The 12,547-nt window shown below is 39.7% G+C and overlaps 1 protein-coding gene across 5 annotated transcripts in view; it reads right to left on the reverse strand.

Annotated features, from left to right (window-relative positions):
- mettl8 (methyltransferase 8, methylcytidine) overlaps positions 1–12,547 on the reverse strand; it is a 65,684-nt gene that overhangs the window by 25,766 nt on the left and 27,371 nt on the right. For all 5 annotated transcript variants that reach the window (XM_073047297.1, XM_073047298.1, XM_073047294.1 and 2 more), the window contains exon 4: positions 8,035–8,426. In XM_073047297.1, coding sequence (XP_072903398.1) covers positions 8,035–8,426 — 392 coding nt within the window. The remainder of the gene's footprint in view (positions 1–8,034; positions 8,427–12,547) is intronic.

Consider the following 12,547-nt stretch of genomic DNA (forward strand, 5'->3'; position numbering starts at 1 on the left):
GCTCAACCTTTTGGTACTGATCTTCCCAAGGCAGCCTTATCTACATTGGTGAGACCTAATGTAATTTGGGGGACCACTTTATTGAGCACCTCCACTCCATCCACCAAAAGTATCCTGGTGGCCAACCATTTTAATTCCTATCTTTAATCCCATTCCTACATGTCAGTCCATGCCTCCTCTTTTGCTACACTGAGGCCAGTCTCAGGGTGGAGGAACAACACTTCATATTCTGTCCAGGTAGCCTCCAACCAAATGGCATGATTATCGATTTCTCCTTCCAGTAAAAAAAAATCCCTCCCCCCTTCTCTTTTTTTCTATTCCCCATTCTGGCCTCTTACTTTTTCTCCTCACCCCCCTATCCCTTTCCTCTGGTGCCCCCCTTCTTCCCTTTGTCCTATGATACACTCTCCTCTCCTATCATATTCCTTCTTCTCCAGCCCTTTACCTTTCCCACTCAACTGACTTCACCTATCACCTTCTAGCTAGTCCTCCTTCCCCTCCCCCATGCCACTTTATTCTGGTGTTTTACCCCTTTGCTGAAGAAGGGCCTTGACCTGAAACATTAATTGTTTATTCATTTCCATAGATGCTGGCTAGCCTGCTGGTTTCTTCCAGCATTTTGTTGCAAGGGAAGAGTTATACAGATTCTAAACACCATGGAAATCCATGTATGGAAAGTGTGGAAATGTGAAATTGGAGCTTATCTTGGTATTCCCTTTAGCATCAGGGGTTCCCAACCTGGACCCCTTAATTAAAAGTAGGGATCATGGCATAAAAAAGGCTGGCAACTCCTGCTTTAGCAAATCATTGATGAGCTGCTAAAAATTGTACAATTAACTTTGTTGACTTCCATGGCTATTGCAAAGATGTAAATGAAGAGATAGATGGAAATTAAGTGTTTTTTTAAAAAGCTTAATGGTTTCTGGGTTTTAATTTAACTTTATATTCTCTAATTTAAGTAAATTATCAAATAATACATCTATATTTTTGGTTAATTAAGAACATGAATAGGAGCAGGAGTAGGCCATCTGGCCCGCCGAGCCTGCTCTGCCATTTAATAAGATCATGGTTGATCTGGCCACGGACTCATCTCTATCTACCTGCCTTTTCCCCATAACTTTTAATTCCCCCACTAAGCAAAAGTCTATCCAATCTTGTCTTAAATATATTTACTGAAGTAGCCTCCACTGCTTAATTGGGCAGAGAACTCCACAGATTCACCACTCTCTGGAAAAAGCCATTTCTCCTCATCCCCGTCCTAACTTGACTCCCCTGAAGCTCGAGGCTACGCCCCCTAGTCCTAGTCACACCTGCCAGTGGAAACAACTTTCCTGCCTCTATCTTATCTATCCCTTTCAAAATTTTATATGTTTCTATAAGATCCCCACTCATTCTTCTGAATTCCAGCGAGTACAGCCCCAAGTGACTCAATTGCTCCTCATAGTCTATACCCCTCATCCCTGGAATCAACCTGGTGAACCTCCTCTGCAGCACCTCCAAAGCCAGTGTATCCTTCCTCAAGTAAGGAGATCAGAACAGCATGCAGTACTCCAGGTGTGGCCTCACCAATACTCTGTACCTTCCTGCTCTTAAATTCAATCCCTCTAGCAATGAAGGCCAGCATTTCATTTGCCTTCTTGATAGCCTACTGCACCTGCAAACCAACCTTTTGTGATTCATGCATAAGCACTCCCAAGTCCCTCTGCACAGCAACATGCTGCACTTTTTTTTACCATTTATATAATAATCTGCACTTTCATTTTTCCTTCCCAAGTGGATGACCTCGCATTTACCAACATTGTACTCCATCTGCCAGACCCTTGCCCACTCACTTAATTAATCAATAAATGTATTCATTACCAGTGCCACTTTAGTGGATTTACAATTCTCTTTTATTAGCAATAATTAGAATAATGTATTTCAATTACCCTTTCTACAAGATTGAATTTAATTTTTTTTGTTCAGGTTCATCTGAATTTGAAATGCAAAAGTTTCATCAGATTTACACAAATTAAACAAAAGTTGTAATAGGGAACCTCAAACATATAGAATCAGAATCATTATCACTAACATATGTTGTGTGATTCACACTTTTGGAAAAATATTTCAATTTTTACATCATTACCATTAACAGTGCAGAATAATTACAGCGGATTTAAATAGCCTGTTAGTAATCCATCCATAGTTAGTACGGTTCCTTAACGTTGTCATTGCCGTGGGGGGTGTGGGGGTGGTAATGGGGATAAGCCTCCACTATCTATTAAATGCTCCTGATGGCATTTGTCTCAAATAGCTTCTGACAACTAAGTACTGCTCCTGGCTTTCACATGTGGCTGAGCTACTAAGCCTACAGAACCACTTCTACTGAAGAGAGAAGGGGCAAAGGCAGGTTACTGGTGCCTTAAAACTAGCTGTCAAGCTGTCAGCCGTAGTTGGCAGCTCATCTTGGAGAAGGAAAACTCTCTCAAACCTCTGCTGCCTTGTGCTTTTCCCACTCAAGGGGAAGACTTTGGGAGTAAACAAGAAGGAAAAATCTGGAGCTGGTCCCTAAGGCAATCCTTTGTTGAGTTCAATGCTGACTGGCAACTCCTGCAACACTGTTGGTGCCAAACTATATTGGGTCCTTTTGGATTCATCAGCTGCGTGGAGAGATGGAGCCTTCTGCATGGGCAACAGCTTGCTCTCCATATCATACTGCCCTGGCTCGTATATCACGTAGACAGCCTGGTCGCAATATCCATGGTCGACCCTGACCAATGTAGAGAGGGCCTCAAGCTATCCAAAAATAGGCAATAGGAAGTTGAATATTTAGAATCTACTATTCACTCAAAAGTTAACTTACTTTACTGTGTGGTGCACTGAGACCAAATGTACAGTAGCTATTTTGCTATTATCACCTAAACTTCCTTAGGAACATTGAAACAGAACTGTTACAACACATGAAGAAATGATTTAGCCTGGCAATACCTTTTTCTGCTTACTACCTAATTCCCTTTTTGTACACAATGACTCATTTTGCATTATACTTTCTTTTGAAGCAGTAAATTTTAGATCATGACGATTAGCTAAACAATGCTTTATTTCAGCAACACATTAGCACTTTTAACTAGCACTTAATGTCTTCTGGATCTTTTTTGAACTGTACCTTTTTAGAACTGCCTGGTGTTTCAATAATATCTTTCAACCTTTCCTGCTCTACGGAAAACAACCGTAAATGATCCATTCTATTAACTTAAGTTTATGGGAGCAATCTACTAAATTTTTCAGCAACCTTGTAGGACTTTCATATCCTTTTTGCAGTGCTGTAACCACAATAATCACAGAATTCCAGCTATAGGAAGCTCTTGTATCGGAAGTCTTCATTTATAAAGTGTAAGCTCCCATAGGCTTTCTCAACCTGTCCTATCACCTTCAATGATCTTTGCATCTATATACTCAAAACTGTTAAGGATTACAAAAACATTCTCCTTGCGTCTGCTACATCTTTAGTGAATTACCCAAGCACCTTTCCTGATCAATTCTCTACTTCCTCTACTTCCAATTCTAATATATAAAAATCTATTGGCCTGTGTCTTCAACATGCTCAGTGGTTGATTCTCCTCAATCATCTTGAATAGCAAAATTCTAAAGGTTCACTATTCTTTATGCAAAGAGATCTTTTGTTTGCCTCTTCCATGAATGGAGCATTTGGTGGCTCCGTGCTTAAACTTGCTGGAGTTTAGAAGAATGAGGGCCTATCTCATTGAAACCTGTTGAATATTGAAAGGCCTAGATAGAGTGAATGTGGAGAGGATGTTTCTAGTTGTGGGGGAGTTTAGAACCACTGGGCACAGCCTCAAAATAGAGGGGCATCCCTTTCTAACAGAGATGAGGAGGAATTTCTTTAGTCAGAGGATGGTGAATCTGAGGCATCCATTGCCACAGATGGGTGCGGAGGTCAAGTCATTTGGTACATTTAAAATGGAGATTGATAGGTTCTTAATTAGTAAGGGCACGAAAGGTTATAAGAAGGCAGGAGAATGGAGTTGAGAGAGATAATAAATCAGATGTCATAGTAGTTAGTGCAACACTATTACAGCTTGGGGCATTCCAGAGTTTGGGGTTCAATTCCTGCATCCTCTGTAAGGAGTCTCTGTACGTCCGGCCCATGGAATGCGTGGGCTTTCTCCAGGTCCTCCAATTTCCTCCCACCGTCTTAAGACATACTGAGTAGGGTTATTGGTCATTGTAAATTGATTAGGTTAGGGTTAATTGGGCTGTTGGGGGTTGCCGGTAGTGTGGCTCACAGGGCTAGAAGGGCCTACTCTGAGCTTTACCACTAAATAAATAAATAATGGAATGGTGGAGTAGACTAGATGGACCAAATCGCTTAATTCTGCTCCTACGTCTTATGAATGGCTGAATGATGCTGTGTTCTATGAAATTTGCACTTGGTTTAGGTAATAAATCAGAGATTGCTTGTTTTTATAGTTCCGAATTTTAATTTAGATCCTATCTGCTCATTCACAGAACCTTTTCTCTTAGTCTTGATTAAATCATTGACTTTGTCACGTAGAACAAAACAAATGGATGTTTCCTTCTCACACCACATTCCCCTTCAGATCTGAAGTGATTTTAATGTTGGCAGCAGGAAGACAACACAGCCTTTGAGACTCACACTTGCTTTTATGGCAAATACTTTATTCCCTATTGTTACATCTGATGCACCATCAATAACTCACTCTGAGACGTAAGAAGCGAGATATCGGCTTTTATTGACTGGAAGAATGAACAACACTACATCCTGGAGAATGAGGCCGGGCTCAGGCCTCAATCGCCTTTATACAGGGGTCAGTGGGAGGAGCCACAGGAGCAGTCAGCAGGGTCAGTGGGAGGAGCCACAGGAGCAGTCCAGACAGGTATATGTAGTTCACCACAACATCTTTCTGTATTCCTGCAACTTGATACCTCCCTGTCACACTCCAAACCAATCCCCCCACCACCACTGTTGAAATGGTGTTAACCATGGTACTGTTGAAAGTTGTTAATCTCACTGTAGTCTTTGCACTCAGATCAGATTTAATATCACAGGCGTATTTCGTGAAATTTGTTAACATTATGGCAGCAGTAGGAATAGTTAAGTTAAAATAAGTATTGCAAACAAAGAAATAAAAAAGTAGTGAGCTAGTGTTCATGGGTACAATGTCCATTTAGAAATCAGATGGCAGGGAGGAAGCTGTTCCTGAATCGCTGAGTGGGTGCCTTCAGCCTGTGATCATCCACACAGGCAACAAGAATTACATTACTGTTGGAGACGTGCCAAGACCGCTATCTTCTGGATCTTCATAGTCTACACTCTGTCCATATTTGTAGTACTTTATGTAAGATGTGCAAATGCCTCTTGGAATAATGTTCTCACATAACATCCCCTACAGCTGTAAAACATCACCTTTCTGGCTTTTATTGCCTTGGGTTAAATAGCAATTAAATTATCAACATGTATAAATTCTATTTCTGCCTGGTCTACAATTTAATCCCACAATACCATTTGTAGTTAAAATTTTTGTGGATTATAATCTAACCAAAAGTATTGAAGCCCGTGAAAACAAAAATACAACCAGATTGTATCATCTTCTCATCAGATTAATTCACCAAAATAAATAAATTGGGCATTTTTAAGCATAATGTTGCGTCTTTTTCCTTGCTTCAGCAAGCCCCTTATCCAACAAGTCTAAACTCACAGAATGGTTGCAACACAGTAGGTCACTGATCCAGAGTCCATATTGGCTCAAGGTCAGAGTGATCTAGTTAGTCCCATACTCCATTCTCTTCCCACAGGCCTTCAAATTTGTTTCTTTGAGATGATTATTCAGCTTCCTTTCCTACAACTGAATCAGTCTTCTCCACTCTCCAGACACTGCACTCGGTGGGCTGTCCATTTTATGAGGAATTGGACTGCCTTTAATGAAAGCTTCTTTGTTTTTCCTGCCACAAACATTAATGTATGATTTTACACTTCAAGTCATAAAATTTAATTGGTCATGTGTCCATTTTACTGCCGTATCCCCAAAGTTTTTGTTTACTGTTTTGCTCTCTTTTATGTCATTTGTCCTTGCTAGATATGTATGAATCTTAAAATAAATGAAGGAAAGTCTTATTACAAATTGTTTAGGAACATCACCATATAACCATCCTTCAAACTGTGAAACAAACTGTTTCCAAGGCTCCATTTCCTCATACAAAGCCAGTTTGGTACCAGTACTTAAACACAAGAAGCTCTGCAGATGCTGTAAATCCACAGCACACACATTAAATGCTGCAGGTACTCAGCAGGTCAGGCAGCATCTTTGGAAGTGAATTAACAGTCAACATTTTGGACTGAGACCCTTATTCAGATCAATTGTTTCTTCAATTCCACAGATGCTGCCTGATCTGCTGAGTTCCTCCACCATTTTCTGTGTGTTGTTTTGGTATCAATGCTGTGTAGCCTTTTCATTCTCAGGATTAAACTCTGCTGGCAAAGTGAGACATTATTAAAACCTTTGTTCAAATCATTGAATCCAAACTCAGGTTAGAGGAACAACACCTTATATACCGGCTGGGTAGCCTCCAACCTGATGGCATGAACATTGACTTCTCTAATGCCCCTCCTCCCCTTCTTACCCCATCCCTGACATATTTAGTTTTTCTCTCTCTCTCTGCCCATCACTCTGCCTGTTCTCCATCTCCCTCTGGTGCTCCCCTCCCCCTTTCTTTCTCCCTAGGCCTCCCGTCCCATGATCCTTTCCCTTCTCCAGCTCTGTATCACTTTCGCCAATCACCTTTCCAGCTCTTAGCTTCATCCCACCCCCTCCAGTCTTCTCCTATCATTTCCCATTTCCCCCTCCCCCCACTACTTTCAAATCTCTTAGTATCTCTCCTTTCAGTTAGTCCTTACAAAGGGTCTCGGCCCAAAACGTCGACAGTGCTTCTCCTTATAGATGCTGCCTGGCCTGCTGTGTTCCACCAGCATTTTGTGTGTGTTGTTTGAATTTCCAGCATCTGCAGATTTCCTCGTGTTTGTTCGAACAATTGTTAATTTTGTCCCTAAATATTATTTCTTGCAGCTCTTTTATCACCAGTTAAACTGACTAGCCTGTATTGCCTGGATATTTACATGCTATTTTAAGCGTGCATACACCAGGAATTAAGCCTGAAACTATGCCAGCTTAGAGGGTTTGGATTTATTCATCAAATCAATGGAATTTTCATTAAAAGAAAGCAGAATTTCTAGCTTGAAGTGCTTGAACAAAAACTCTACCATTGAGGAATGGGGTTTCAATTACTTTGTTTTCTCATTCTATTATTGAGCACATTTACAAGGAGTGCTGGCACAAGAAAGCATCATCTATCATCAAAGAGCCCCATCATACTGGCCATGCTTTCCTCTCTCTACTACCTCCAGGAGGTACAGAAGCCTTAGGTCCCACAGCACCAGGTTTAGGAACAGTTAGCATCAAGCTTCTGAACCAATGTGGGTAACTTCATTCACCACTACTCTGAACTGATTCTACAACCTACAGATTCACTTCCAAAGACTTGTTGTCTTTGAACTTACAACTCATGTTTTTAGTATTATTTTTATTTGCACAGATTTTCTTCTTTTGCACCTTGGTTGTCTGTCTGTCTTTGTTTATGCATAGTTGTTTTTGTAAAATTCTATTGTATTTCCTTTTTCTTGCAAATGCTTGCAAGAAAATGAATTTCAAGGTAGTATATGGCACATATATGTATTTTTATAATAAATTTACTTTGAACTTTGATTTTAATCTCAGTTCATAACCAAACATCTCATATCTGCTTCTCACATATCTCATAGCACTATTTTCTTATTCCGGTCTTGCTATGTCCATTAACAACTTGGGGCTAAGATCTCAAGTATTTGGAAATGCATTGTTACTGAAGTTCTGATGACATACTGAGTTGGAAATTTTACATAAAATTTGTATGTTAAACAAAATGTTGCACGAGTTTAGAAAAATACAGAGCTCCTTACTTTTGGTTCTGATAACATACCTCAAAAATCTTGAATGTGAAATCGGTACCAGGAAAATATCCTTGATCCTTTAGTCTGTCTGTCCATTGCTGGTCTTGTTTTTTATCATCCAATTTCATGCCTTCATTGGTTCTTGTTCTCTCCACAGAATCAGCTATCTGTGGAGTTTCAAATGTCGTTGTAGCATGCGTTCTGATAATACCATCCAATTTTGTTTGTGTTTGCAAGGAAACATGTGAACATAATATGGAAGTACTTTTTGATTCAAGGTCAATTTCATTATATTTGTGTGTTTTCTGTGGTAGGAGCTCAGGAAATTCCATGAACAACCATCTGCGATCTTTGAAGAATTTGTTTTGATGAGCTTTGTAGAATTCATCCCAGTAACGATTAGCATCTTTATCAAATCTGACTGCAATAAAAAATGTAGCAAGATAGAAGTAAAACAACTGTTATCCATTACAATCACATCAGCAGCCTCATAGCTATTTCAAAACTACATTCGCAAGGTGAATGGGTCTATGGAGCGGCAATAAGTTCATACATCTGACACAAAAAAACAGTGCAATAGTGATGAAATATGTATGTTCAAGATGATCTAAAACACCTTTAAACAAAATGATTGAATTATATGAACCTGTTAGCACTATAACCCAAAGAGAATAATTTGCAAGCAACACACACAAAATACTGGAGGAACTCAGCAGGACAGGCAACATCTATGGAAAAGAATACAGTCGACATTTCAGGCTGAGACCCTTCAGCAGGACTGGAGAAAAACAGAAGAGTAGTAGAATTGAAAGGTGGACTGTTCCTCTTCAAACCCTGTTACTTGTAAAAATGCCACTCCCTTCTCTCAATTCCTCCGTCTCCACTGCATCTGCTCTCAGGATGAGGCTTTTCATTCCAGAACGGAGGAGATGTCCTCCTTCTTCAAAAAAAGGGGATTCACTTCTTCCAACAGCAACATTGCCCACAACTGCATCTCTTGAATTTCACGCAATGTTGCTCTCACACCATCCTCCTGCCACCCTACCAGGGATAGGGTTCCTCTTGTCTTCACCTACCACCCCACCAGTTTCTGCTCCCAACACATAATTCTTCGCAGCTTCGGCCATCTCCAACAGGATCCCACTACCCAGCACATCTTTCCCTCCTCCTCTCCCACACTTTCTGCTTTCCATATGACTTCCTTGTCCATTTGTCCCTCCCTACTGATTTCCCTCCTGGCACTTATACTTGTAAGCAGAACAAGTGCTACACCTCCCTCCTCACTACCACTTGGGGCCCCAAACAGTCCTTCCAGGTGAGGCAACACTTCACCTGTGAGTCTGTTGGGGTCATATACTGTGTCCACTGCTCCCGATGTGGCCTCTTGTATATCGGTGAGACCAGTGTAGATTAGGAGACCGCTTCACCAAACACCTACACTCCATCCGCCAGAAAATGCAGTATCTCCCAGTGGCCACCCATTTCAATTTCACTTCCCATTCCTATATGTCTATCCATGGCCTCCTCTACTGTTGTGATGAGGCCACACTTACATTGGAGGAACAACACCTTATATTCCATCTGGGTAGCCTCCAACCTGATGGCATTAACATTGATTTCTTGAACTTCTGGTACAGTATTGACCCTCCCCACCCTTTCACCATTCGCCATACCCTTTCTCTCTCACACTTTATCTCCTTGCCTGCCCATCACCTCCCTCTGGTGCCCCCCCTTTTCTTTCTTCCATGACCTTCTGTCCTCTCCTATTAGAATCCCCCTTCTCCAACCCTATACCTCTTTCACCAATCTACTTCCCAGCTCTTTACTTCACCCCTCCCCCTCCCAGTTTCATCTATCAGCTCTACACCTCATCTTGTTTTCTCCAGTCCTGCTGAAGTCCTCCTGAAATGTCAACTGTACTCTTTCCCATAGACGCTGCCTGGTTTGCTGTGTTCCTCCAGCATTTTGTGTATGTTGCTTGGATTTCCAGCATCTGCAGAATTTCTCTTGTTCGTGATGAAAATAATTTGCACCTGGTTTAGAACCAATCACCTTTATCATGTGCATATTTTATAGTCAAGTTACAATTTCATTTAGAGATATAGTATTTGTTGATTCAAAGTAAAATCAGATGCATGAAAAGGAAGAATGTTCAAAATGAATTATTTGTAACAGGAATAACCTGCAATAAATAAAACACCCAAAGCAAGTATTTTGCCATTGGCACTTACCACCATAATGAAAATTCTTATCATTATAATAATCAACTCTTTAGCAAATCAAATGTCTTTAGGCACTTGAACCTTTGTTAACTGCCTTAAATGCCTTTTCATAAACATCAGTTACAGTAAGAATATTCTTTCTATGCAAAAAATGTCCTAAATTGCTTATCTTTTCACTTGCAGGGTAAATCCTTCCAGAACACACAGAAATCATCATCCCATCTCTTATGTAAATAATATAATGAGCAAGTATGATTCAAAATTGAATAAAAGTGAATAATTTTTTTTAAATCACTATTTCAGTTGATATATTTGACTTCATATAAATATCTTCTATTCAGTATTCAGTGAACACAAAATATAGTTTTCAACTTAATGGCAATCATTGTAGACAAAATCTTTGACATGAACTGCTTTCTCTAAATATATGCACAAGAATCTCTATGAAAGTAATATAAGTCAACTAAATCAAACTGTATTTGTTATAAAGATTTCAGGGAATTTTGTCTTTTGCTTTTTTTTATAACTATTAAGCAAGGGTAAAATCTCCTAGAACTATTTAATTATATTGCAAAGAAGATGAAAAATTTTGTATTTCTTATTCAAAAATTAGTACTGCATTCATTAAATAATTTAATTCATTAAATTAATGTGCAAAATCCAGGTATCTAGGGCAAAACACTGGTACAAGCATCATTGATTGAATTAAGGATGAGGTTCTGAAGAATGAGATAGGGAGTTAAGTAAGAAATTAAAATGCAGAGAGGTGATCTCTAGATTACTCCTGGTGCCACGAGCTTACTAGTCCAAGAATGAAAAGATAGGCCAGATGAATGCGTGGTTTAAGTGGTACGGGGACAGAGGTTCAGGTTCTTCAAGGGTCTAAATGGGTAGTCAAATCTGCTAACGCATCACAGGCACCAACCTACCACCAACAAGGACATATATTCAGAAGGGTGCCGGAAAAGGACCAGTAACCTGCTCATGGACAGTTTGTCCCACTCCTATAAGGGAGAGACTATGTAGCATCCACGCCAGGATCACAAGACTCAAAAACAGTTTCTTTCCCCAAGCAGTAAAGCTGATCAACACCTCCACCCACTAACTCCACTACTACTTAACTATTTCCTATCAATCACCTTATGTACAGTCTAGCATCACTTTCTGGACACACACTAAAGCTACAGTATGTATATTAGCTATCTTGTGTATTTATATTCATTGGATGTTTTTTTATTATTATTATTGTGTTCTTTATATTTTTCTGTGTTTTTCTTGTGCTGCATCGGATCGAGAGTAATAATTATTTTGTTTTCCTTACACTTGTGTACAGGAAATGACATTAAACAATCTTGATTAGAAGCAATTTGCACAACAGTGCTTAATAAAAATTATTGTGAATCAAGATTATATCTCATTCTTGACTTCCAAAAGAACCTTGGATCAAAAACCTCAGAATCCAACAATTTGGCATAGACGGCAAAGATGGTTGTGAAGAATTAAGGATTCAGAAGAATCCCAGATGAAGTAGAAATTTTAGCTGCCAGCTTAAATGGAGGTAAGAGTTTCATATATAAATTCCAAGTTGTCCAAGAAATTTGCCTAGTTCTGTTTCAACACACCATCTGGTGGAAGTACAAGAGTAAAAGAAACTACTAAATATTGCTATTTTTGAAAAAAAAAAGGATCTGTAAAAAACAGAATTTCGTTTGCAATCTAGTGATATTTTAATTGCAATCTATTTATACATTGGTTGCATGCCAACAGAATTCTGGCTATAGGCCTAAAATAAAATATTGACCACTATCTATAAAGTTTCAGGTGCAATCAAATAAGATTTTAACTGCACTCAGATTAAGATATAGATGTTTGAAGTAGCGAGTGAGAGAGCGACATCTAACAGGGCAGAAGCTACTTGAAAACTGCAGGTTTCATCAGGACCGAGTCACTGCTTGAGTCAACAAAAAGAAAGAAGGTGTAAGCAGAGTGGGAATTGTGTGAGTGGGGTAATGTTAGAGTGGTCTGGCTTTGGCTTAACAAGTTTAGGCAAGCATAGCCTTGGGCTCTAAGTAAACTTCCAGTAATATCTTTTTCTGTTAGTACATAGCTAGTGCGTTGAGAGTGGGTCGAGAGTTCCTTGTTGAGAGTATGTTCCTTGTGTGAGATGTGGGAACTTTGTGACACCTCCAATCTCCTCGATAACTATATCTGCACAAAGTGCACTGAGCTGCAGCTTGACGGGCTTTGGCTCATACAGGAGAAAGAGGAGGTGATAGTTAGGAACTGCAAGTAGGTAGTCACCCCTAAGATATAGGGGGCA

The sequence above is a fragment of the Hemitrygon akajei genome, chromosome 5, assembly GCF_048418815.1.
Source record: "Hemitrygon akajei chromosome 5, sHemAka1.3, whole genome shotgun sequence".
Taxonomy (NCBI): Eukaryota; Metazoa; Chordata; class Chondrichthyes; order Myliobatiformes; family Dasyatidae; genus Hemitrygon; species Hemitrygon akajei.